This window comes from Telopea speciosissima, chromosome 6, assembly GCF_018873765.1.
Source record: "Telopea speciosissima isolate NSW1024214 ecotype Mountain lineage chromosome 6, Tspe_v1, whole genome shotgun sequence".
Taxonomy (NCBI): domain Eukaryota; kingdom Viridiplantae; phylum Streptophyta; class Magnoliopsida; order Proteales; family Proteaceae; genus Telopea; species Telopea speciosissima.
In genome coordinates this window covers 67,887,887-67,915,093 of record NC_057921.1, presented here as the reverse complement: position 1 = coordinate 67,915,093, position 27,207 = coordinate 67,887,887, and the positions used below count along the sequence as shown (strand labels likewise).

At 41.9% G+C, this 27,207-nt stretch overlaps 2 protein-coding genes across 2 annotated transcripts in view; both read right to left on the bottom strand.

Moving 5' to 3' along the window:
• LOC122664816 (stomatin-like protein 2, mitochondrial) overlaps positions 1 to 16,512 on the bottom strand; it is a 41,464-nt gene extending 24,952 nt beyond the window's left edge. Inside the window, exons 1-6 of the mRNA XM_043860811.1 lie at positions 16,112 to 16,512; positions 15,721 to 15,964; positions 15,478 to 15,627; positions 830 to 887; positions 655 to 747; positions 309 to 407 (exon numbers count right to left, since the gene is read on the bottom strand). Of these exons, the coding sequence (XP_043716746.1) occupies positions 309 to 407; positions 655 to 747; positions 830 to 887; positions 15,478 to 15,627; positions 15,721 to 15,964; positions 16,112 to 16,374 (907 nt within the window). The 5' untranslated portion in view covers positions 16,375 to 16,512. The remainder of the gene's footprint in view (positions 1 to 308; positions 408 to 654; positions 748 to 829; positions 888 to 15,477; positions 15,628 to 15,720; positions 15,965 to 16,111) is intronic.
• Positions 16,513 to 20,718: 4,206 nt separating this feature from the next.
• LOC122666088 lies at positions 20,719 to 22,642 on the bottom strand. The gene is made up of 2 exons (XM_043862198.1): positions 22,342 to 22,642; positions 20,719 to 21,191 (listed from the first exon to the last, which is right to left on the bottom strand). Exons 1-2 carry the CDS (start codon positions 22,640 to 22,642, stop codon positions 20,719 to 20,721), a joined length of 774 nt encoding a protein of 257 aa, XP_043718133.1.
• Positions 22,643 to 27,207: the final 4,565 nt, after the last annotated feature.

Here is a 27,207-nt window from a genome sequence, read left to right as displayed (position 1 = left end):
CCCTGCTATAGTGGTTATTTATTTACCTCATTGATTCTTGATGTATCATATAATATAAGCATGCTTATATCATCACAATAGTAGATATATGGGATAGGAAGAAAACACACTAGGGTGCCTAGTTTCCTAGGTGACGCTTAGGCACCCCTCCACTGCCTTGGGTCGCCTTGTTGCCTTGACAACTATGTATCCCAATGAGTTAATAAACTTAAGCTAAATTAGCATAGTTACAAAGCCAATCCTCATCTAAAATATGATGAATAGAGATACAAATGCAGGAAAAATGGAAGGAAAATAGCAAAACTTACCTTTAGCTCTGTTCACCTGATCCATCATGGCAGCTTCAGACTCTAGAATTACTGAATTTTTCTTCCCATCTGAAATATTAATGTTTGCCTGTCTTTCTCCTGTAAAATTCAAAAGGAAATCACTTTAAATAATTAAAGAAGCATGGGTGATTGAAAATGAGGAATAACCTCACAGGTATTGAATCTATCAGATGAAGTAATTACCCAGCAATCGCATCAAATGGACATCAAATAAAATCACTACTACACCCTAATGTTTCGCACATTATTTCAAAAGAACTCAATAAGTTTGCTACATGAATGAAAATGTAGTTTCGCCAAAAGAAGAAGGACAGGGAAAAAAAACCTTCTGAGTCAAGAACTTGAGCTCGTTTTCGACGTTCTGCTTCTGCTTGCATCTCCATAGCTGCCCTTACGCCAGGAGGAGGAGATATATCCCCTACAAAGACAGATGAGCAATGAAATGACCTGCCAGAAGAAAATGTAAGGTAGATAAGTATAAGTTAGCATAATGCACTTACGTATCTCATATCGTAGACACTTCAGGCCCCAATCCATGGCAGCCTCATTAATTGACTTCTGCAAAATAATGTGATTTCAATATAAGTAATTGAAATAATTAAAGACAAAATTAAGGAGTAAAAAATATATACAAGTGCATGCACAAGGGTTTAGATGTAGAAATGTTAAAGATGCAAAAAAACTACGCCACAAATATAGGCTGCAAAGACACAAGCCGAAGCCATGCTGTTTGACTCCACTCATAGAAGTATATATTCTGTCATAGGGACATCCAAATAGCACAGAGAGTGGAGTTCATTCATCTTCTACCAATACCTATGCCAAGCAAACAATAGCTAAGCTTTTTGACAAAAGTCAAAATATGAAAGTTGGTAATTTTATACTTGATATATGCCTTAAGAGTCCAAAGAATCAAGCTATATATTAAGGAGGGTATCTCATTGGCAGGTAGAAGAAGGGGGCATTATCCAGCAGACTCATGTCTACAATAACATTGATGTTGTTCAGTAAAAACTTCATTAAAAAAGAAGGGTTCATGCGTATGGGCGAAGGATATTCCTTGTGGGACTCCATTATTGTACTCTCAAGTGGCTCGTTGATGCAGAGAACCAAGGGTGCATTCAAGGAAGAAGAAAAAGAAGGCTGCTTAATGTAGCTCTACATAGGAGAAGGATCCTATTAGAGGCCAAACAACAGGATCTCACAGGGGGCTGTTGGTTCGAATGGGCAGAATTGGGTAATTTAGGGCAGAAAGTTGGATTCTAGATTAAGAAAGTAAGTAGGAGAGGAGGAAGACTGAGACAAGAGAGGAGAGGAGAATAATTTCTGTTGAATGACTTGTGTTGGAGAGAGACCAACACACATCTATATTACTTCAATAATATTATGAAAGTATTACATCCACCTCCCTAGGGAGGTAAAAGGTAAAAAAGGATAAAAAAGGGAAAATACATAATAAGGCAACTAAACATAAGATTAGTTCTTAAACTACCCTTATTACATAACTTCTAACACTCCCCCTCAAGCTGGAGAATAAATGTCATGCATTCCCAGCTTGCATAAGAGGGTACTAAACCGAAGGGAGATAAGCCCCTTGGTGAAGATGTTTGCCAATTGATCACCAGTCTTCACGAAAGGGGTACAAATGCAGCCGGAGGCAATCTTCTCTTTGATAAAGTGTCGATCTACTTCAATATGTTTTGTTTTGTCATGTTGCACTAGATTGTGAGCAATACCGATGGCTGCCTTGTTATCACAGTAGAATCTCATAGGCCCTTCAATGTTCAACCCCAATTCTTAAACTAGTCTCTTCAGCCCAATGAGTTCACACACTCCATGGGTCATAGCTCTAAATTCCGCTTCTGCACTCGATTTGGCTACAACATGCTGTTTTTTGCTTCTCCATATAACCAAATTGCCTCCCACAAAGGAACAATAGCCGGAGGTAGACCTCCTGTCTGTGATGGATCCAACCCAAACAGCATCAGTAAAACCTTCCACTATCAAGTGATCATGCTTGGCATACAGCAGCCCTTTTCCTAGGGAAGACTTTAGATATCTGAGAATACGATACACAGCATCTAAGTGGCCGTTCTTGGGGACTTGCATAATTGGCTCACTACTCCCATTGCATAGGAAATATCTGGGCGTGTCATAGAAAAACAGATAAGCTTTCCCACTAGTCTCTGGTACTTTCCTGCATCAACAACCACAAGCTTCCCCTAATTTGTGGTTCTGCTCAATAAGAGAGCTTGCTGGTTTGCAGCCTAACATCACTGTCTCTGTCAACAAATCAAGAACAAACTTCCGTTGACATATGTTTTTCCCTTCTTAGACCTTGATACTTCAATCCCTAAGAGGTACTTCAAGGGATCCAGATCTTTGATTTCAAATTGTTGAGCCAAGTAGATCTTCAGTTTATCTATCTCAGCTGTGTCACCTCCAGTAACCACAATATCATCAACATAGACAATAAGAGTTGTACTGGTACCATTGCCCCACTTGGTAAAGAGAGTGTGGTCAGCTTGTCTCTAGGAATACCCATTCTTTAGAATGGCCTGCCGGAAGCACTCAAACCATGCCTTCGGTGACTGTTTGAGACCATATAGTGCCTTCTTGAGAAGACACACTTTCCCTTTAGCTGAAGGTATGTTGAAACCTGCTGGAGTTTGCATGTACACTTCCTCTTCCAAGTCACCATAAAGGAAGGCATTCTTGACATCTAACTGATATAATGGCCAATCTTTATTGGCAGCCACTGATAAAAGAACTCTTATAGAGTTGTTCTTAGCCACAGGAGCAAATGTCTCCTGATAGTCAATTCCATAGACTTGACTGTACCCCTTGGCCGCCAACCTTACTTTGTATCTCTCAACAGTGCCATCAGATTTATATTTGATGGTGTAGACCCATCTACATCCAACTGGGACACGTCCTCTGGGAAGATCCACCAATTGCCAAGTACCATCTTCTCAAGAGCCATCATCTCCTTAGACATAGTTTGTCTCCACTTTGGGTCAGACATACCATCAGTAATATTCTTGGGAATAGAAGCAGTAGAGAGAGCAGCAATAAAGGCAAGATCTGTAGGAGAAAGAGCATCATAGGAAACAAATTGGGCTATAGGATTAGTACAAGCTCTTTTTCCATTTCTAACAGCAATAGGAATGTCTAAATCAAATGGAGGAGAAGGGATGTCACCTGATTGAGGAGAATGAATCTCAGGATGTGGATCTGGATCCAAAGAGGACTCTTGGCAGGTCTTCTTTCCTTTACTCTGCAAGCTTTTACCTTTTTTGTACTTAATGTGGTAATCCTTCTCCTTCTCATTACCAAAACCACTTTCAACAACCAATTCTATATTCACACCTGATTGATCATCAGTATCAACCACATCCACAAAATTGTGTTTTCCAATGTCAAGCATAAAAGGAGAGATAGGGAGAGGAGAATGAAGGAAATCAGCACCCTGTTCACTTCCACAATTCTCCCCCTGAAGAGGATGCTGAGAAGGGGCAAAGAAAGGGACAGATTCAAGAAAGATGACATCTTCGAAGAGAAGACACCGACGAGAAGAAGGATAATAACATTTGTAGCCTTTGAAAGTAGAAGAGTACCCAAGAAAGAGACACTTGAGAGCTTTGGGATCAAGTTTAGTGCGATGGGGTTTGTTAATATGCACATAGCAAACATAGCCAAAGACTTTTGGAGGAAGACAGAAAGCAGAAAACCTGTGGAGGTAAGGTTTCTAAGGGAGATTTGGAATCAAGGAGTTTACTAGGTATGCGATTTATGAGAAAAAAAACAGTGAGAAGAGTTTCAGACCAGAAGATTTTAGGAACATGCATGCCAAAGAGAAGACTCCAAGTGACCTCCAATAAATGGCGATTTTTCCTCTCAGCTACCCCATTTTGTTGGGGTATGTCAACACACGCTAGCTGATGGATAATGTCATTATCAGTAAAGAAGATTTGGAGGCCACCAAACATGTACTCCCCCCCCCCCTTTATCAAATCGAAGAATTTTGATTCGAGTATCAAATTGAGTAAGAATCATTTGATAAAAATTTTAAAATGCATTACAGACATCATTTACATTATTACATTGAAAAACATGAGAAGAGGGAATAGAAGAAAATAAGTGGTGAGGTAATTGTTTCCTCATTACAACAAAAGATGGATGGCCAAGACGATGATGCCATAACATAACAGAATCCACAAGACTACTATCATTACGTCCACACACATAGGACTAAGTTATGGGCCAAAAAGGTTCAAAAAGATAAAGGCCTTGCTCCTCACGACCATTGCCAATAATCCTCTTCGTCACCAAATCCTGAAACAGACAATGAGAAGGAAAAAAAGTGACACAACAATTCAGAGACTTAATCAAATGACTCACAGACAGAAGATCAAGGGTAAGGTTAGGAACAGGAAGAACCGAAGTAAGAGAAATAGATGATGTAACAGGAATACTGCCCTTACCAGAGATGGAGGAAAGAGAGCCATCAGCAACCCGAACCTTATCCTTAAGAACAAATGGTATAGGAATCATAATAATGGGACGTACCAGTCATGTGGTCAGTGGCACCAGAGTCAATGACCCAAGACTGGGCTGCAGTAGAAGCTGAGGTGGAGACCTGCAAAGCTGAGGATGAAGAAGAGTTAGCCATTGAGGGTGTAGAAGATGTGCTCAGCTGTGACATGACCCTACGAAACACTGCATCTGCCTCAGTCATAACAGAGTGTGCTCCTCGAGCTCCCTCTCTACGGTCACCTCGAGTACCACCCCGTGTACCAAGAGGACGGCCATGAAGAGTCCAACACCTATCCTTAATATGTCCAGATCTCCCACAATGATCACATTTAAACCTGTCTCTGCCACCTCCACTAGTACCACCGGTCTCAACTGCTCTGTCTTCCCCAAGGTTAGGCCATTAGCCTCTATTACGTCCACGGATGTCCCGAAAACAACTAGAATTGAGGGCTGACTTCTCAAGAGAAGATACTTGAGCTGATTCCATAGTAATGCGCCGAGTCTCCTCACTCTGTAAGTAACTATAAACCTCATCAAGAGATGGAAGAGGGGACCGGCCTAAAATCTGGAGCCTGATTGGTTCATATCAGGGTTCAAACCACCAAGTAAAGTGAAGACACAGTCATTTTCAAGAGTACGATACACGTTTGCTTCATCATCTGGATTGCTCAATTGAAGATCTCTGTAATGATCATACTCCTCTAAGAGACTAATATAAGCATTGTAGTACTCAAAAATAGTCATGTCACCTTGCTTCATTGAATTAATATTTTGGTGGAGCTGATAGACCTCGGCGGAGTCATCTACCCTGTCAAATGTTTGAGAGACACTGTCCCAAATTGCCTTGGCAGTTTCTTTTCTCATAAACCTTCTCCCAATCTCAGGCTTCATGGAGAAGATTAACCATGTCATGACTATGGAATTTTCTGTCTCCCATTTCTCATGAGTAGGAGAACCAGCCTCTAGGGTTTTACTAGCGCCAATAATATATCCAAGTTTCCCTTTATTCCTAAGAGATAGCTTCACAGAATGTGACCAGTCCAAGAAATTGGTGTTATCAAGCTTCACAATGGAGATCTGTGGATGAGAGTTTTCATATACAAATTGAGTGGCTGTTGGGGTAAACTGTGAATCAGCCGAATCAAGCCCAGAAGTCTTTGAATCAACCATTTACTAGGATACCAATCCAAGTGGGGAAAATGGCACTTGACCATATACTAGGATACCAATCCAAGTGGGGAGTACACACTCAATCCAAAAAGGAACCAAATACAAGAAAAGAACAGAAACAGCCTTGAGAATACTTCACTCTATACTCTCCAAGGGGTAACATCAACCTTAAACAAATTCAAAAGCTTCACAAAAGCTATGCACAAGCATTACTCAACAAAGGAGGCAGCATATTGCAGTCCAAATGCAATAAAAAAAGGGAATCAGACATTCTCGGCTTTACCTGGGAAGAAAATAGGATTCCACGAAAAAGAGTTATGCTCAGATTGAGCCTTCAAGCAGCAAGAGGAAGCACATGGCCCTTAAACAACACCTTTGGGCGATTCTAGTGACCCATTTCAATCATCAAACCCATGCAGAGAGAGAGAGATAAAGGGACTGCAATGTAGAGCTGGCGGTAACTCTAGCAGTGGTTAGAAGACCTTCAAATCATCAATAGAGCTTTATCCAAGCTCAAACAACAGTAGTAAACACTAGAATAAGTTATTTCGAACCTATTTCATAGTTCTTTCAACAGATTCTTTACATAGGAAGCTTCTTCTTGAAATCCTTTGTGCCCTAGGATTTAAAAGAGAAGAAAAAATGGGGATAAGAAGCTAGATTCAACTCTCAAACCCTAAAGCTCTGATACCAAGTTGGATTCTAGGTTAAGAAAGTAAGTAGGAGAGGAGGAAGAATGAGACAAGAGAGAAGAGAGGAGAATAATTTCGGTTGAATGACTTGTGTTGGAGAGAGACCTCCACACATCTATATTACTTCAATAATATTAAGAAAGTATTACATCCACCTCCCTAGAGAGGTAAAAGGTAAAAAAGGATAAAAAAGGGAAAATACAAAGTAAGGCAAATAGACATAAGACTAGTTCCTAAACTACCCTTATTACATAACTTCTAACACAGAATTAGGGTTAGGTTTATGAGAATGGAGCTAAATCTTATATCGTTTTAATAGGCAGGTCTTAGGGAGCCTAATAAGCTAGGTTTGATTAGGTTTAGATAAGGATTTGAAATTTCAGAAATTAGGGTTAGGGTTTCGGGTTTTGGGTTTTAGACTTTAGGTTGAAATTAGGGTTTGGGATGGGAATTTGGGGCAGGGCTTCTGACCGAGTGGTAGGGGCAATGGGAAGGGTGCTCGGTTGTAATATGGTGTAATTCTGATGGCTGAATTGGGCTATACAGAATTTAGGGATTTTTTTGGGTTTTACAAAGACAAGGTAAATTAGGGTTGGAGTGGGAGAATGGGGCTACAAGTTGGATCGAGTGGAGGGGATGTAGTATGGAGGCTAATGTTTGAATTTGAAATAATTCTGATGGTCAAATATGGCTGGACAGCAAGATCTAGGGTTTAATGGAATACGGTTTAATGGAATTCAAACAAAAATAAAGGGGACCGATTGGGGGGTAATTAGAGGATTAGAAGAAGAAGATATTGATCAAGTTGCAGCAGAACTCCACTGGCAGCAGCTTGAACAGGGTTGAAGGATAGAACCACCTTCGGATAGGGATCCTCCCGGCCGTCACGGCGCAAGGAGTCACAGGAGATCCACCTGCCCTTCTTCCTTGATAGAACCACAAGACAAAACACTCTAAAGAGCAACAGCAGCAACAATCGGCAGCAGCACAATTCTATATTTTAAATTCATAAACTGTGGGGGAGCCTCCCACGATTTCAACACTTATAATAATAGGCCAAAGGCCAAAACCTATTCCAAATTAAACACATCCTTCATAAATCGTGGAAGGGTGTTGCTAGGCATAAAATAACTTAAAACTTAAAGTAAAAGGACCTAATTGTCCCTACTAACTTAAATTAAAAGACACTTAACTAAATCACTTAAATTGAACCAATTGAACCAATTGGATGCAACCATTTTGAACCGGTTCAATTAAAAATCAGAAAAATAAACCAAGTATAAGAAATACTATAGTGCAAACCTACTCCATGGCTCCCAACCTAAGCCTACTTTAATGGCTTCTTCTTCCTCTTCTTCTTCCTTCGGATGTGGGCACTTGGTGCTGCATCACTGCTGCCTACCTTGGCAGGCAGCCATGATTTTGAGTCTCAACTACTGCTGGTGTAACACTGTTCACATGGTACTGTTCACATGAACATTGCTGTTCTATTGGGTTGTTATGTTTTAATTTTTTAGTCATGTAATAAACCAATGAACCGGCTGGTTCAATTGGTCTAGTTTAAGTTATGGTCAGCCATGTAGGCTAAGTTAGTAGTCTAGGATATTTACTTTCTAATTTCATTGTAAGAAGTTAGTTTTTATTTTCATATTTAGTAAGTGTCAAGACTTGGGAGTTCACATCAGTTTTAGAAACTGATAGTGTCTTGTAACCCAAGTAAGGGGTCAAGGTTGGAAGTTTCTATTTTGGGACCTTCTAATTTTGATCCTTGTTATTTCTTTTCATTGCAATATATAAAAGACAACCCAGGAGGGCAAGCAGCCCACGATTTTCTATTCAATATTGCTGTCAAGCTGCTGCTTCTGCTGAAGTATTCCCTTGGTGTTTGATCCTTGGACAAGGAGCTAGTGTATGATCTAGCTGACTCCTTGCGGTGGGAAGTCCAGGAGGTCTCTTCCAGTTGCTGCTCTTCATCCCCTTCAAATTCTCAAGCCATTAGAAGCCTCATCCCTTCAACCAAGTTCCATTACTGCTGCTCAGACCTTCATTCCCAGGTTACTTTCTATTTTCAGCCTAACCTTCTAATTCCATTACACCCTTCCCCTGCTCAATCCAACCATCACTTTCTTCCCATCTTTTAAGCACTTCTTCCCCATTCTATAGCCTCCACTCGATCCCCCTTTTAGCCCCATCTGACCTGCAGATCACCTTCCACAGGACATCTCCAAAATCCCATTAAACCCTGTTTTCCCAGTCTGCAAAACCAATTGGCAGAAACAATTGCTCTGCTGCAGATTTGTTTTCTTAGTCCCTCTTACCTCCTACTGTCCAGACCTATTCCCTCACCTTAACCCTAACTTTAGACTTTCCCATTAATCCACTAAACCAACCCAGCCTTAACCCCATCGAGCTGAACCTTTTCCCTGATTTCAGATCCTGTTTTGGGACTGGTTGAACCTTCAATCCTGTCCTACATTACTCATATAAATCAAGCAGTTTATGGGATGGCGGTAGGCCTGTGGTTAAAAATGGAAGGTCTTGTCTGGTAGGCAAGTCAAGATACGGGCAAAGCGGAAGTCTATATCATAATTTGAAACTCAATTTTCTTCGAACCTCAAGAGTTTCTCTTTGGAGAGCACAATACAATGAAAGTTGTAAGCTGTGTTCAGGAGGGAGTCAGTCAGAGAGGCCTGTGGTTTTTTCAGTTCATTATGTATTCTTCATACTTTTTCATCATTGCATTTATTCAGCACTTCAATCTCACTTGGTTTTGGAATTGGTTACCAACAAGGAATGCTCAATGTCCTGAGGCCACTGGCTCTGTGACCAGGGTTCCTGAGCAGCAAGATGGCCAAGGGCCGACTTAAATACTCTTGTGACCTAGCTACACTAGGGGTTGCGTTGAGAATGATCTAGAGAAGCCGAGACCAGAGAAGATCTGGATTGGACTGGGCAAGTGTGGAAAATTGGCCCTCACTGTTCAACAGCTTTTGAAGCTGAAAGTCAAATTTCGATTTTTGAGAAATTGTGTAGAGTTGCGGAACCTGCTTGCCAGTTAGCCGCAACTCAAAGACTCAAGCTTGACCGAAAAATAAAATATTAAACTAATTAAAGCTAAGAAAATTGCAGTTCACAACTTCACATACAGATAATTATGACAAAAAAAATAACAGAACACGCACAATCACAAATTGTGTGACAACTGATATGGAAGTTAATGTTGGGTTCTACCATAAATTTGTTCTCAATGTACGCCAGACTAATTTTGAGGTGTTTTAGAAATCAGCCAAACAACCAACATGCGTATGTACCAATCTAAGACTCTTCAGTAAACCTGTCTAGCATCTCCACCCCCCCACTCCTCCTTTCCATACTTTGCGGTTTTCCTTGGTTTGCTTCCGTGAATGGCTGTAGCCTGTATGGATCTTGGTGGGTTTTAGGGGGGTGGCTTCTTTGGATTGGAGGGCTCTTGTTTCTAAATCCTCACCCCCATCTTTTTTGGTGTGTGAATGTAATGCAGACCCAGGGTGGTAATCTGCTATGGTGGGCTTCAAGGAGAGAACAATAGAAGAATTAGAGTTGCAGGGGGAGAGAAGAAGTCTCAGAAGAAGGAGGGGGGGGGGGGGGGAGAAGAGTGCACACGCACACAGCCCTCAGGCTACTCAAACCATAAACTCAATTCATTCTTCAAATCTGTCTTCAACGATGGGGAATTACATCATATATAAAGAGAAATAAATGACTCCTAATTACTTCCTTAAACTTAGACTAACTAAATTAGAAACTCAAATTGTAAATTTCCCTATAAGTCTAATAGCAACCCCAAAATAAAAGATTACATATCTTTCCCAAATAAAATAAATTCTAAATATTCTATTGAACCAGAACATGGTTGGGAACCGGTTCATCTTGGTTTGGATACCCAACTGGGTTTGGGTCGGTCCAGGGTAGTGTATTTGCATCAATTCCTCCGGTATTGATAAAAACTCACCCACGAGTTTTGTAGAATGGTAGAAATAAAAGCTCATGAGTAGGGGCGATTGGTTCCATGTCTGCAACTTGAAGAAAATCTAAAATATGAAGCTTTGGGGGTGCATTCATGTCAAGGAAATCATGAGGAAGGACGAACTCATGATGGGGAATGGCCTTCACTGCATTGGAGTCTGTCGTTACTCGATCCACGATCTGCTCATCTTCTGTTGCCACTATTTGCTCTTCTGGTTGAGGCTGTATCACTGGTGCTGCCTCTTTTGGCTTGGAACAAATATTGTCAACTAACCCATGAAGAATGAATGTCTGGGGCATGTGAAAAGGTTGTAGAGTGCACAAGTTTCCGTCACAATCAATGATGCCTTTTCGTTCTTCCTGCCATTCACAACCCAATTTAATAACACGCCGAGGAGAATCAAACACTTCACAATGAGCTCCATCACAATAATAAGAAATGGAGAATTCGACGAATACATAATCCTCAAAGTGAATAATGATCTGGTCGTTCTTGGATAACATCTCTACCACAGATCGTGAGACAAAATTGTTGCTTTGTCGTTCATCAATAAACAACATAGCAAGCTTTCCATTAGGCAACCGAACTCTAAACTTGAACACAAAAGAATCCATGGCCAGGGTTGTATTCGGAATAGGTATGGGTTCACACAAATAAGAGAATATAAAAAGTAAGAGGTAATGGCAAAATAGTGAATAGACGAAGTTTATGACAACAGTGATTGTAATTATGGGTAGTTCAATGATAACTAACCAAGGAGTATTACATATTTGCAGAATTGTAATTATGGGTAGTTCAATGATAACTAACCAAGGAGTATTACATATTTATGTATAGGATAAAGTGCAAATTAGGAAATGGGTGAAAAAAAAAAGGGGCATAAAACAGAATTAATAAAAGACTGAGGGACAGTTCAGGAATAGAAAATTAGAAAAAGAGAAACAGCTAGATTGTGGGTAGGAGGGGATTACCGTCTCCTACTTGTTAGAATCTGATTCTGTTGAACCAGAGAAGAAGAATGGAGGAAGGCGCTGCGAGGAAGTAGGGGCTTCACGACTTTGAGGGATGGCGGGAATGCGAGGGAGCCAGGCGGGGAGTTGAATCACGAGAACTTCTGAAACAGGTATGTACCTTTTTTTTTTTTTTGTTTGATTCTGGCGGAACCAAGAAGCAGGGGGCAGTGGTTGTTAAGCGAAAAGGGGGTGCCGCTGGGGATCGAAGAGATTGGGGTGGGAATGGGAGTTGAAGAGAGGGAGAAATTTTTATTTTTTTTTGGTTTGCTGTTACAAGAAGGGAGAAAGGGAAGGTGGGTTGAATTTTGCTAAGAAGGTGGGAACGAAGGGGAGTTGTGGTCGCTGGAGTCGAAGGGTGATTTTTTTTCTTTTTTTCACTGCTGCTGGTCGTATAGCAGAACAGTAACGGAAAGAGAGAATAGGGAAGAGAATGAGAGAGGTTGATGGGGAAGAAGATGGATCCTTTGGCTCTGATACCAAATAATGCAGACCCATGGTGTTAATCTGCTATGGTGGGCTTCAAGGAGAGAACAATAGAAGAATTAGAGTTGCAGGGGGAGAGAAGAAGGGGTGGGGGAAGAGTGCACACGAACACAGCCCTCAGGCTACTCAATTCATTCTTCAAATCTGTCTCCAACGATAGGGAATTACATCATATATAAAGAGAAATAAAAGACTCCTAATTACTTCCTAAAACTTAGACTAACTAAAATAGAAACTCAATAAAACTCAAATTGGAAATTTCCCTATAAGTCTAATAGCTACCCCAAAATAAAAGATTACATATCTTTCCCAAATAAAATAATTCTAAATATCCTATTGAACCAAAACATGGTTGGGAACCGGTTCATCTTGGTTTGGATACCCAACTAGGTTTGGGTCGGTCCAAGGTAGTGTATCTGCATCAAAGTGGTTCATGCCCCTTCCTAAAAGTGCCTTTGAAGGGTCGGGCAGCACCTCACTACAAATAGGACCAAAAAAGAAGCCCAAGAAAGCGACAGGAGAGGGGGAAGACACCCACTTTGCCAATGCGTAACATAGTCATATGTGCAGATAAGATCACTCCCTCCTAAGGTTCAAATTCTTATTTGAATACACAGAAATCCTTGTTGAACCAAAGCCCATAAAAATAAGCTCCTCCAATAGCTCTAACGGTATATTGATGAATGAAACTCTGTTCATATCTATGCCACCTAATAGCAAGAGAAACAATTTTTCAGACATTTAACCCAAGCCGAAGGCTTTCACTTTTCAACCGCATAGCAGATCAGGGAATGTGCATGAAGATGCCAATCTGAAATTTCTGTTAAAAATGCGACCAGATTAGAAAGGTGATACTGTGACTGGGCAGTTGATCGGTGCTAGTGCTACACTGCTACACAGTTTCTGTATCTTGTTTACCTGAGAAAAATATTCATGAGGTGGTATCCTCAGGATATCAGATGATCGACAGTCAAAATTCTGACTCTTAGAGGCAAGCTGGTGTTCAATTCTTCTAGACTTTGAGGGGATTATTACTTTTTGTGTATGGGATAAATGGGAAGACTTCGAAAAGGAATAGTTTTTTGTTTGGTGGATTTGGTTCACCATGTTGCAGGACAGGGATATCTTTTTGTACAAAGTCTGTTGTGGGTCATGAGAATTGCACAGCATCTTGAGTATACAAGTTGCTTTTTTGCCATACATGAACACAATCCCATCCAAACCTTTCTTCCAAACATCCTCTCTGCGAAGCGGGGGGTAAGGCCGCAAACATTATGACCATCCCCAGACCCCCACAGTGGCAGGAACCTCTTGCACTGGATACGCCCCTTTATCAATACAATCCCATCCTACCTAGTAAGGTACTCATAAAATAGGATCCATGCAAAAGGTGATTGGCTGAATAAAATAAGTGTAAGTGCTGTCAGCAGCCTACCTGACGTAGCAAGAAAAATATTAAAATATATAGGATAAAATAAAGAGAAGGGGTACCTAATGCATTAAATAGATAATCTCAACACAAGAAAAAAGGCGCATAGCAAGGTCTAACAGTAAGAAGATGTCTCATATCTCATGTAAACAAATAGGGAAAACGTAACCCCATGCGAGGTGTAACAAAAGTAGTGGAGTACAAATTAATTAGCAGCTGGATTCAAGTAATGGCATAATAAGGGGATACAGCATACCACTATCATACACCACAAGCCACAAGGAAGAGAAGGGAGGAAACAGCATACAGAGGCTAGCAACAGAGATCACGTGGTTACCAGGGTTCCTAACAGAATGAGTCGAGGGAGATTTTACCAGAGAGACCAGGACGATCTCCAGCAAGTAGTGCCTGAAAAAAGCTACCCGCTGTTATGTATCAGCATGTCTGCAACTATTGCCAGGGACTGTGGAACCTTGCGGTTCGTTGTCCTTATTTATGGGTGTTGTTAGACCTGATTTTTTGCATGTATATTGTGAATTTATTGCTAGTAGACCTTCCCAATCTAATTTCTCAACCCTTGGACTTGTATTAGAATTCCCAAACTTGTCCTACACCAGGTGAATCTGCCTCCTATGAGAATTTTTAGAGCGTTATGGCGTATTCTCTAAACATTCATGATACTAAGATGAGGACAAGGCCAAAATGTCCACATTATCTAAAGGGACACAATAGGATTGGATGATGGGATGTGGATGGTAAGTTAATCGGCTATACCAATGAGAAAAGTTACCGTACTTTGTAGTGTAGTTTATCAAACCTAGAACGACAAGTCCTATTATTCTAATGTGCTAATTACTCTATTTTGGTTAATCAGTATTTTGTAACTTGTGAGGGAATATAAAAGTAAGTTTCAAACATCAGTATACCAGCGCTCTAGAGCCGAGCCAAGCCAAGTCGTGTTGTGTCATAGCGTGACGAAACGAGACATTGCGCTAATACGGCGTCAAATAAGATTTTTCCAACATCAGTTGTCGTGTTCCCGACGTCGGGTATATTATATGCAACATCGGACAAAGAACACTTTAAGTCAGGTTTGTCAAAAACTTTACCGACGTGTATGTCCTCTAATCAATGTTCAATGGGTTTTTACCGATGTTGGATTAGTGTCGTCCGACACATCCCTAACGTGCGATTTTGTGTTGCACATCATCCAGAATGCACCAGGCATCCGCAACAGCTCTTTTTCTGTGTGTAATCTCTCCGAGAGACACACTTCTTGCGCCTTCTTGGCAGGTGTTTACCAAGGGGTACCTCTCCCTCCCTATATATATACATATATATGTTGCCTCCTAGTTTTCACTGTTTTTGAGAAGTATTATGAGTCTCCTGTACTTGTTGATTGAGTCCAACCCGAGTGTGTCCCGACATGACACAGTAAGTGAGTGCAACAACTATCAAAAGGATCTGCAGGGTTGTTTCATCATTGAGGTTGATTCACATTACCTGGATTGCACCATAGGGGACGTCTACAGTCTTTAGGAGAATGAGTGGTGGCACGACTCAGCCTCACCTTATCTCCTAAATACAAGTTTCTTTGTTGCAATAGAAGAGTTTGTGATCATTCATAAACATCTCAACACGCTGCAGTAATTTCAGTTGGTAGCCATTTGGTCAATGATAAGTTTATCTCCCATATTATCATTGTACTATTTACAACAGATTGTATGGACTAAAGACAGATGAGGCATGTCAAGCTGTACCATTAAACAGGACGAGGGATGGAGGAAAATAAAATCTGTCGCATAGTAATGGAACTCACCACGATGTTCTCATTCAGGGTATCCCTCTCTTCAAAAGTCTTGTCCAGCGTAATCTTACCCAGCTCACTTCGCATGGTTGTCTGAGCGAGCTGAATAACAGCGAAAAGTGGGTTCTCAACACCATAGGATGCCAGAAATGGGTCCATAATCTGCAAACAAGGCACCATGGTGTTTTAGAGATAAGCCATGACTGATAAATGGAGGAAGCGGCAGACAGGAGAGAGAAGAAAAAAGAAAGGCACCTTGACATAAAGAACTCCATCTATTAAGATGCTGACATTATCCTTTGTAATAGCAGACTGGTCCGGAATTGGAATGGCCTCTTCCTTGAGGGAATGCACATATGCGATTCGATCAACAAACGGTATCAGCAGGTGAATTCCTGAATCAAGGGTCTTCACATACTTTCCGAACCGTTCAATAACGTAAGCCTTCTTCTCGGGAACGATTCGGATGCCCCAATTGGTAGGTGGCGTCACTTCATACCTGCTCTTTTCAATTCCATGGAATTAAAATAGATTCGACACCGCCCGGGGGGGGGTGTTGACAGTAAAAGCGAAACTGCTTTTAGAGTGATGAGGAAGAATAAACTTGAGATGCGAAATCAGAGTTTTGAGAAATAGAATAGCTGACCTGGCACTGAAATCGTCACGATGGGGGCGACCGCTACGGAGGTGTCGGATAGAGGTGCCGAAAGGGATCCAGATTTCAGATTGGGATTGGGATTGGTATTGGTATTGGGATAGGGAGGGTCGGCTCAAGAGCGCTGGCAATCTTCTGACAAGTTGTGACGATGAAGATGCCGATGAGAACTCTCTTAGACCTCTCGCTGCTGCTTCGTTAAAGTCATTCAGCGATCTCAGTGTCAATGTGTTCTTGAAATTCAGTTTCCACATTTCCGCTTCCTTTCCACAATTCTATTCTATGCTTCTTCACCTTCGTTAACTTCAGTTTTTGGGGTAATGGAACCTAAGCTCTCAAGGACTCCACTCTCCTCTTCTTATATACTTCCCATCAATTCGGCTTCGGCAAGAACAGAGCATCCTTCTTATATACCAACCCTCTTTCGCTTTTTGACCACTCCCTTGCAGCAAGACACAAAAAACCCAGGTTGACTTGTTTAGCCTTGGTTCAAAGGATCCTGTGCAACATAAAATAGGATTAACTGAATATATAATATTTATGAACCCATCAAGAAAATCAAACCTATAAGGCGAGGAAACAGAGTCGACATTTGGGGAGGGGGGGGAGGGGGGGGGTTTAGGGTTAGGTCATTGAACCACCTGTTAACAAGATATAGGGTAAATTACACATCATCCTCTAGTTTTCAAACGAAACTCTAATCACCCCCTGATTTTAAAAAAATACTCATCCGTCCCCCTCTACAGTAACAGTGTTAACTTAAATCAAACCAAAAAATAAAATGACAAATTTTTAACCTATTCTTTTATATAACCGGTCCTACACCCTCCACTTGGACCACTCCACCTCTCTCTCCTCCAGCACCGGCACTGGCATTGGCACCGGCCTATGCATCTTCCCCCCTCTTCCCTTGACCTCCAATTTCGCTTGATCATTTACCCTTTATTTTATACCCTTGATCTTCACCTCTCTCCTCCTTTCAACTTATTTCGTTAGTGTCAAATTCTTTAGCGTCTGCTCTCTCCGCGCCTATTTTCACATATAAACAGATCATATAGGCACGGACTGCATGTGATCAGTCATCTGAGTAGCACACTAACCAGCAATCAGAATACCCCCAAAAGCAAGTCGAGTGGAGGCCCTAGGTAGGGCTTTATGCTCCAAAAGTTTCACAACAAACCGATCAGAGGGCTGGGTTTAATTGAAGGTTTACTATGCTGGAAAAAAATTAGAAAACAGAGTATACGATGAAGCCTTCAATCTAGAATTAAACTGGGATCAGATGCTTCCTATTGTTAGAGATTGTTGGCCAAACAACGGTCCAGGGATCAAACCATGGTTCCCTAGGGAAACCAGAAATTCATCTCTAGTCCATCACATGGAAGGAGGATTCCATCCCATACTCGAATGCGTAGCGGAAATTAATCGATTCGAGTTTCTTTCGCATCCCATAAATATTAATAATCAATAAACTGAATGAATTAATAAACAACTGCTAACCTGGTGAGCCTCAAGTGTTGCTCATCCAATAGACAATGGTTCTTCCTCTAGTGAGCGCTCCAAGCAAACAGATCCGAACCTCCAATGGTGCTACCAAGGTTCTTCAAGCCAATCCTAGATGCTCTCAAACTCTTCAGCACAGATCTAGGGTTTCTCAAACCCTAACTCTCAAACACAGATGAGAGAAGCAAGAAGAAGAAGAGAGATCACAAGAGGGAGAGAGAGAAACCAAAAATGTAGGAGAGAGAGTGTCTGCTCAAAAATGTGGAGAGCTTCCCTCCCTTCTGCATTTTGCTCCCCTATATATATTATTTGGATTTAATTAAATCCTAGTAGGATTTAATAGAACCCCTGTGAGAGTCTGACTCTCTCTCTTTTTGTTTGGCAGTTTTGTTTAAACTCAAAGTGCTACACAAGTGAAGAAGCAGAATCTAATAGGGAAAGTATTAATTAGATTCTTTATTTAATTATTAATGGATAATTATAATTAGCACCAAATCCATTAATTAAATAAAGAGTCAATTAAATTAGTAAATTCTAAATACCTCCCTATATGATGACAATTTATCATATACAGCCCCCCCACTAATCAACACCATCATTATGGAATCTAGGGCATGTACACATGTACTGCCAAACCCCAATCCGTAGTACATGTCCATATAAGAGAGTCTGTGCATCTGATCGGGTCCCGCAAAACTCGATTAAACACTTTATTTAAAATAACTATAAATAATGTATCATTTTATGTAAAATAAATTTTGCAAAACCATTTCCAAAACGGCACTGGATCCAGATTTCGATCCGACCATACACAGACAATCTCTATCTTGGTGTTCCCCAATCGGGTAGTGGTAACCATGTTGAGTAACTCCTTTACTCACAAAGCGTTCACGCATTCCCAGAACACCGGCTTTGACTCGCTTGAGTCTCAGTCATAGATGAACCAAAGAATGTTGTCACACTTTGCAGTGGCAGGGTTCCCTCAGGCAAAAGGGTGTCGGTGACACATGTCTATCCCTTCTTACATTTGGCAGTAATACATGAGGGAATCGACAAAGTAGATTCTTCGCCAATACACACATCAACATGTGAGTACTCGCATTCATACCCTGACATCACATGTCTAGGCATACCTAATGCGACGACCATATGATAAGGGTGCCCAGCCCAAACGCTAATCGTGACTACCATTTTAAGTATAACTTACGGACACATAATGCTCAAAAAGTTTATATCGCATGTGATAATATTAAACTAAAATGTATACAAGTTCAATACAAAGGTAAACCGGGTTGAACCGGACCGAACCAGGTTTGATGGACACACATATCCAACAGAGATTGATTGAGAAATAAAAGGACCACCAACTATCTTGAATTTAGCAATCAAAACTCCCACAGAAATTAAGATATCAATCAAAACTCAGACACAACCTTCCTGGGTTTCGCTTGATATGGACGGTAGACTAGGATTTAGGATACAAATCTTCTCTGATGAAATCCATCTAAACCCTTTTCTATTCCAGCCTCCATTGACCACTGACCTCAAGCAATCCATTCACCTTTATTTTCTCTAACCCCCCAAACACCTTGAACCATTACCCAGCCGAGAATCCCATTCACCAGATCCACCTTTTCCCCTTAATCTATACCCTTCCCTACTCCCATTCTCCATTTCCACTAACTAAAAACCCCAAATAGAGCTCACTGAACCACCTTCATCTCTATTATTCCCATAACCCAAAACCCATTAGATTTGGTTTTAGGGTTGCAGGTTCGGCAGCGGTGGGTTGTAGGTCATGTGAGGAAGAGGGTTGATGGATTTTGGGGTTTTTAGATCCAAGGGTAAAAAAGTAACTCTACACATGGTCAAGGGTAGTTTAGGGATTTAAAAAAATTTAACTGGCTGACATCATCACTTAACAACATAAAATTAACGATAGGGACTAATTTGTCATATTGGGGTCTAATACAGGGGGTGATTTGAATATTTAAAAAAATCAAGGAGTGATTTGAGTTTCATTTGAAAACCAGGGGGTGATATGTAATTTAAATGTGGAGTGGGTCGAGTTTTGATTTTCTAAAAATCTTCTTCTTACGGAAATCCCAAATAAAATAGCATTTGATAATAAAGACCGAAAAAAACCGTTTGGAGGACTTATCAAGAATTTTACTGGTAAGAAAATAAACACAAAGAGATTCAATAGAGGGAAACGAAAGATGTTCAACTCTTAGGCCTAGGGGACCGGCTGCCCAAATGTGCTTAGCCATTGGGCAGGAAAGGAGAACGTGCCAGACAGATTCCTCATGGGCTTCGCACATAGCACAGATAGGATTGATAGGCATCCACTTTGATAAAATTCCTCTTGTTGGTAAACCTACATTTAGAACATGCCAAAAAAAGATCTTAAACTTAAGAAGAATCGATAATTTCCAAAAAAAATTCACCATTTGGTTAGACTAGGATTTCTAAGGGAATTCTTAAGGGTTAGGAAATTAGCAGCGTATTTTGTAGAGAATCTACCATCTTTGGCAAGAGTACACCACCAATGATTCTCAACAGAAGATAAAGGAATACTAGTAATACGGTGAACAAAAGAAAGCGGTAGCGAATCAACAAGTAAAGAGATGCCCCAAGTATTAGATACACAAAAATGAATTACCATGTCATGTCGAGTATGCAAATTGAGAGAAAGAGGGATGCATCGATCCTTAATGGAGGGTATTCAGGGATCATTCCAAAAGTCAGTAGTGTTGCCACTGCCTATCCTTTTGAAAAGAATGCATTTTAACGGAAGGAGGCAACTTGCAATACTGTTCCAAGTCCGAGACCAACGTTTAGCCAAAGTTTTGGATCAAGATGCCTTCTTCGAAGGTAGCAAGAGTGGCACAAGCCTTTAGCACACAAGGGAAAGTAAAATTGTCTGCTTTTCCATCGGATAGCCAAAGAACCCAGTACAGATTGAGGATTTGCTCAAAGAATCCATCACTAGACAGCTCTCTAAGACTAGAATTTAGCGGATAGATATTGGCTTCAAAGAGCACAGGAAAAAATGGAATGGACAATGGAAAGTTTTTTTTTGGTAAATAGAGATTCTATTGCAAGGAACGGGAAACACTCCTGAAATCTGAAACAGGACCTTCAGATAAACAGGGATCGGAATTGGACCAAACCATCCTTCCCGAAACAGATAGGGCCCTCCTGGCAAGGCAATCTGCTATGGAATTAGCAGTCCTTGAAACATAAGAAAAAGTACAATCATCAAGATACGAGGAAATGTGTCTAATATCATCCAAAATCGGTAAGACTCTCAGATCCGGCACCTTCAGTGGATCAAGGAGATAATTAACAATAGTTAGATTATCACTCTCGACCATAACAGAGAGAGTTCCTTCCGAGATAGCTTCAAGAAGACCCTCCCGGATAGCCAGCACTTCCCCACCGGCCATGATCAGTCTCACGATTACTATGATGGAGCTGAGCCTTGGTGCTATTGCAGGAATCCAAGAACGCACAACACGCTCTTTGTGCCCTTTGGACCACCTCTTCCCCCGACCAACTTCTCCTACTGAAGAGTAAATCGTTCCGAGAAGCCCAGAGAAACCAGAGAACAAAACAACACAGAGCCGTTACCTCCTTGAAGGTTTCTTTTCCTCTAGCCGAAATAGCACTCCAATTATGCAAGAAATGATATAATTTGTGGCTGTCATCAGCAGGAACAAGGGAGTTCAGATTGCAGCTGAACCAAACAGCGCGCGCGAACATGCACAGGAGGAGGATGTGATCAATGGTTTCCTCATGCTGCCCACATCTGCGACATTGAGTATCCACCAAAATCTGACGCTGAAATAGTATCGTAGCCGAGGCTAGCCCTCCCGCACAAGCCCTCCAAAGAAAGGATTTAATCTTAGGAGTAGTATGGCTTGACCAAATCCTCTTCCAAACAAGGGTAGGGACCACTTCCCAGGAATGAGTCTTAGTAGTCGAAGGCTTGGAAGCCTCTCTCTCAGCCCACTGGTTTGAAAGGAGGTGGTAAGCACTTTTGATCAAGAACTGGCCGTTCGTCGAAGTCCCCCACACAAAGCAATCACTCTTAGGAAAAAAACTCAATTGAATCCTTTTAATGGCATCTCTATCACTGGGGTGAAAGAACTTAATATGAACATCCTCCTTCCATCTTCTATTGTGTTGATCAATCAGCTCCGAAACAAACTGAGGGGGATTAGCCTCAAGGGAGGGGTGTTGCACCGGAAAACTTGGCACAGATGGAACCCAATTCTCCGACCAGATTTGAACAGTTTCTCCACCCCCAATCCTCCAAATCAAACCATCCTTCAAGACTTTCCTACCTTCAAGGAGGCTTCTCCAAGCCCAAGATGGCTTCGAACCCAACTTAGCTGAGAGAAAATCTCCATTTGGGAAGTAAACCGATTTCATGAACCTCCCCCACATTGAGTCTGGTTCATTCCAAAGTCTCCAAGCCATTCTCGAAAGTAGTGCTTGATTTTGTAAGCTTAGATCACGAAAGCCTAGACCACCCATCTCTTTAGATCTACACAAACGACGCCATGCTATCCAATGGATTTTCTGTTTATCTGTTCCATCTCTCCAAAAGAATTTAGCAGCCTCTTTACGGATCTACGAATGATATGAAGTTGGTAGCTTGAAATGGGAGTTTGAATAGTTCCCCATAGAGAGAGCCACGGATTTGAGCATACCTTCCTTCCCAGCATGGGAAAGCAAATGGTTCTTCCACCCCGAAAACCTACGTCCCACCTTGTCTGCTAGCTCTTGGAACAACACCGCTTTAGAGATACCAAAATCCATGGGTAATCCCAGATACTTGGATGGACCTTTAGTGTAGGAGATCTTTAGAATACGAGAGAACCACCTTCTGAAGCGCCCCACCACATTTGGACCGAAGGTCATAGAAGACTTCTTATATTTTATGGCCTGGCCACTGGCCTTGCAATAAATATCAACACAATCCTTCAAGTTGAAGATTTCCTCCAGTTTCATTTATGAGAATAACAAACAATCGTCAGCAAATAAGAGATGAGTCATAGGATCAGATCTCTGCTTCACATGGATACCCTTCACCAAACCTTGATGCTCAGACTAGGCTATAATAGCACTCAACGCTTGGGAGCACAGAATGAATTGAGCAGGAGAGAGAGGATCTCCCTAACGGATGCCTCTAGTGGGAACCACCTTTCCCCTGATCGCGCCATTAATAACTAAATTATAGGAGACAGATTTCAGACATGAAAGCACCATAGACACCCATTGAGTGCAGAAACCAAATTTTAGAAGGATCCCTTCGAGGAATACCTACTCCACCCGGTCGTAAGCTTTCTTCATGTCCAGCGTCACAGCTAACAACTTCTCTTTCCCTTTCTTCTTCTGGTTGATGTAGTTGAACAGTTCATGGGCCATAAAGATATTGTCTGAGATAGAGCGGCCAGGAATAAAGGTAGACTGTGATGGGGCCACAAGGTGGTCCAGAATTTCCTTCAGTCTTGTAGCCATTATCTTTGTGATCACCTTAACAACCACATGGCACAAACTAATAGGTCTATAATGATATGTAGAAGTGGGGTTAGAAGTCTTTGGGATCAAGCAAAGCAAAGTCTCATTACAATCCTGTGGCAAGACACCAGACTCAAAAAAATTGCGAACAAAAGAAAATAAACCAGGATGGGTGAAGTCCCAATACTTCTGAAAAAAGGCCGGAGGAAGCCCATCAGGGACAGGAGCTTTAAGCGGAGTCATAGCAAATAAAGCCGACCGAACCTCCTCAATAGAAGGAATTGCACATAATAAAGAGCTCATATTAGTGTTAACTATCGGCTGAATGGTGGAAAGCACTTGAGTAAGCACCACCGAATCCAAGCTCTCAGTCTTAAAAATTTCCTGATAATAATCAATCATAACCTTGTAAATCTCACCTTCCTCATGAGTCCAACTACCATCAGGTGCTCTGAGCTTCAAAATTCTGTTATGGTTGCGGTGTTGGATGGTCATCATATGGAAAAATCTGGTATTACGATCGCCCTGTTGTAGCCAGCAAACCCAGGATTTCTGCCGCCAAAGCTCTTCTTCCCGCTCAAATTCTTCATTGAGAAGTGAAGTAAGGATTTCCTCTTGCTCCAAAACGTTATCTGTAACAGGTCCTTCCTGCAATTTCGTGAGAGCCAACTGCAAGTCGTTGATCTTTGTTTGAATATGCCCAAACACCGGCTGGATCTCCTTCATTTTACGATGCAAAGGTAAAGGGGAATCAGTAGAAGCATGTATGGACCAAGCACTCTTCGCTGTTGGCTCACAGTCCGGGTAACGAAACCAAGCAGATTTAAACCTGAACGGACGTCTCCCCTTGAAGCGACCCCTTATAGAATCAATAATGATAGGAGCATGGTCTGAATTCACAGTAGGTTTCACAAGAACAGCCGCATCAGGGTAAGTTGTCCTCCAAGCATCATTAGCCAACGCCCTATCAAGCCTGATTCTAATGTTAGAATCACCTTTCCTCCTATTATTCCACGTAAAATAAGGGCCATGCGAACCGATGTCTTTCAAAGCACAAGCATTGATCATCTCTTCGAAATTGTCAATATTCTCTTTGACCGGTCCGATTACCTCCTTCCTTCTCATGCCAAGACAAGAAGGAGTTAAAGTCACCATAACAAAGCCAATCCATGTGTCTTCCACCTTCAAGCTGAGATAAGCGATCCCACACTTCCTGCCTCCTGGTTTTAATAGGGGCCCCATAAACAGAAGACATAAAAAAGGAAGCACCATTCCCCGGTGTCACCTTTGAGTTGATGATGTTCTGATCTGAGAACAAAATGTCCACCGTAATAGAATGAGACCAAAACAGAGCTAGACCCCCCGCTGCACCTCTTACATCAACCGAGTGGCAGGCCTGCATGTCAAGTCTCCTGCGCAACCACTCAATCTTATCACTACGACATTTGGTCTCAATCAAAAAAATGATCACAGGCTTCTCGACCCGGGAGAGCTGAATCAAGGAACGAATTGTCGGGGTTCTCCCCAGTCCCCGACAATTCCAACTTAGGATCTTCATTGGCTCCCGTGGGGCTGGTCCTTCCCAGCTTCCACGGGTTCCAAGTATAAAAAATGCTCCATTCTCTGCAATTCCTTCGTACCAGTCCCATTAACAACTTGCACCTACCCTGGAAGCTCCAACCGAGGTCTCTTTTGTTTCTCCTGAAGCGAAGAAGCAGTATCATTCTCTTGAGAAACTGAAATCTCCATAGTGTCCATTGCCGATTCCGGGGAATCAATCGCCAGGTGGGTTGTGGGTAAAGGTGGGTAAACGGGTCGGTTAGATGGATCCTCTCTAGGGGCTGAGTGGGGGGGGATTTGGGAGGGTTGGTGATTGATACTGTGAGGATTGGTTCTCAAATTTGGAGATTTGATTACCATAACTGGGGGCTTGATTGAGAGAAATAGCGGAAAGGTGGGGAAGTATATTTGCTAACCAGTTTGACACGTCAGGGTGTTGAAGGATAGGATTATTGGCAAGGAGTTGTGAAAGGTTACCAGCTGGGTGGCAGATATGGTTAGGATCTGTGATTGCCTGGGACGCAGTAGGGGGAGAGAAATTAGGGATCTATGTTAGGTGGGGGTTGATAATAGTTGAGGGGGAAGGATTTGAGCCCAAGATCATCGCCACTGATTGTGGCCCACCCGCAGGTCCTCCATGCTTTCCACCGCTGGAGTTCAAGCCGGACTGTGCTGCCGTCGCTGCACTGGGATCAACCATCGATGGAGATCTTGGCTGGTTGATTAACAGGGAAGGCATGCCCTCAAGGAGTCTAGCATCCGGCGTAGTCGCTCTCATCCCTTGTCCATAACGAAGAGCTGGGAATTCTGGGCAGTTGGAAGCTTTGGAACAACCATGATCAACACAGTGACTTTGTTAGACATCAAAAAAACTCACACATCTTTTGATTTCATGATCGAACATCCCACAGAAATAGCAGAAACTAGGTAGCCTTTCATATTTCACCATGACCGCAGTCTTGTTACCAGCTCTATGCTTGATTGTAATTTGGTGGCTCAACGGTTTAGATGTATTAATCCGGACCCGAGAACGAATATATCTTACTCTCGTACCAAACTGAGACCCTTGCACCAAAATCGCCTGCGACGGTTGGCCAATCTTGGTTGCCAGTTGAGAAGCAACCTCCAGACTAAACAGCTCCAATGGTACTTCATGTAGTTGGACCCAAAACTCGATGCTCTGGAAGTCCCACTCTTGCTCCGCATTCCATTGCTCAAGTATAAGAAGGTTTCCACCCACTGACCACGGTCCTTCATCCACAACATTCATAAGATCAATCTTATGCTGAAACTAAAAACGATACCGGTTTCCATGCAAGGGTGTAACAGTAATAGGAAATCTTGGGTTCCAGGCATGTAGTAGGGCTTCAGAAACAGCCTGGCGCCGATACGGTTTACAGAACACGATCCGGCCAACCAGGCAATTATCATCGGTGGCAGTAAGACGATCCTCAGTATCACCCTCCAGGGATAAGGCGTCGTCTTCATCCTCCTCTTCCACCGGTGGTGCAACCCGTGGATCCAAGGAAGGGTTCCTGGCGGTACGGTGGGAGGAAGGATCCGTATCATCGGAAACCTGCTGGTTGCTGGGTCTAGCTCCCAGCGGTTGCGCAGCACTATCGTCCATTATCCCAGAAGGAGGGAGGCATGCAGTGAGAGGGATTGCAAACGAGGTCACGTACAGAGACGGAGAAAAAAATATCAGAACATTCTAATTGTTGAATAGGGAAAAGTTGTCCAATAAAGAAATAGGTGAGAAGAAGATCGATGGTGATCGAATGGTCAGACTGAAGCCCATTTTTTAAGAGGAAGAAATGCATGTGTATCGACATGAGCTAATAGCAACACAGAGTCAAGGGATTTCCACTAGGCGGAGAGCACGCTTGGTCTTCGTCTTGTCGATCTTAAGCTTCAGCTTGTGGAAGCTGGACCTCCTTGTTTTAATGGCCCTTTGAACTGACTGTGACTGGAATCAGCATCTTGACGAACGAGAGTTTTGTGAATATAATAATGTCCAGAAAGCTTCGGAGAATCTATCAATGCAGGTATGAAATCTGATTACTGGCTTGGAACCTCATCCGAGAGGAGATGCCTCTATGGGGCAGGGCAGTCTTACTGTTCTGGCTTCTTTTGCCTTCAGAGCATGGAATTCAAAGCTTTTTGACATCGATTGCAGGTTTTCCCTTGCTGTTCTTGCTTCTTCCGCTTTTGCAGCATCGAAGACTATGATGAGAATAGTGGCTTATTTGGAGTTTAACCTTAAGGGTATTATAGAAGATTCACCTACAGTAAGGGTACTTTTACCATTACAAAAAAGTTAACAGCAACTTAATTGAACAGGCCTAACAGGTGAACTAAGGCAATATAAAATCATACTATAAAGGGTGTCTAATATTTTGTAGTTTTTGGGGTATCCGTGATATCAATAAACATATAGGGGGGTGTGATATTTTGATACTATAGTTTTTGAGGTGTCCGTGATATTCAAACTTATA

Coding starts and splice junctions, on each gene's coding strand:
- LOC122666088 (XM_043862198.1), bottom strand. CDS start 22,642: ATGAAACTGGAGGAAATCTTCAACTTGAAGGATTGTGTTGATATTTAT. Junction 21,192..22,341: donor TTCCCATGCTGGGAAGGAAG/GTATGCTCAAAT, acceptor TTTACTCTTCAG/TAGGAGAAGTTGGTCGGGGG.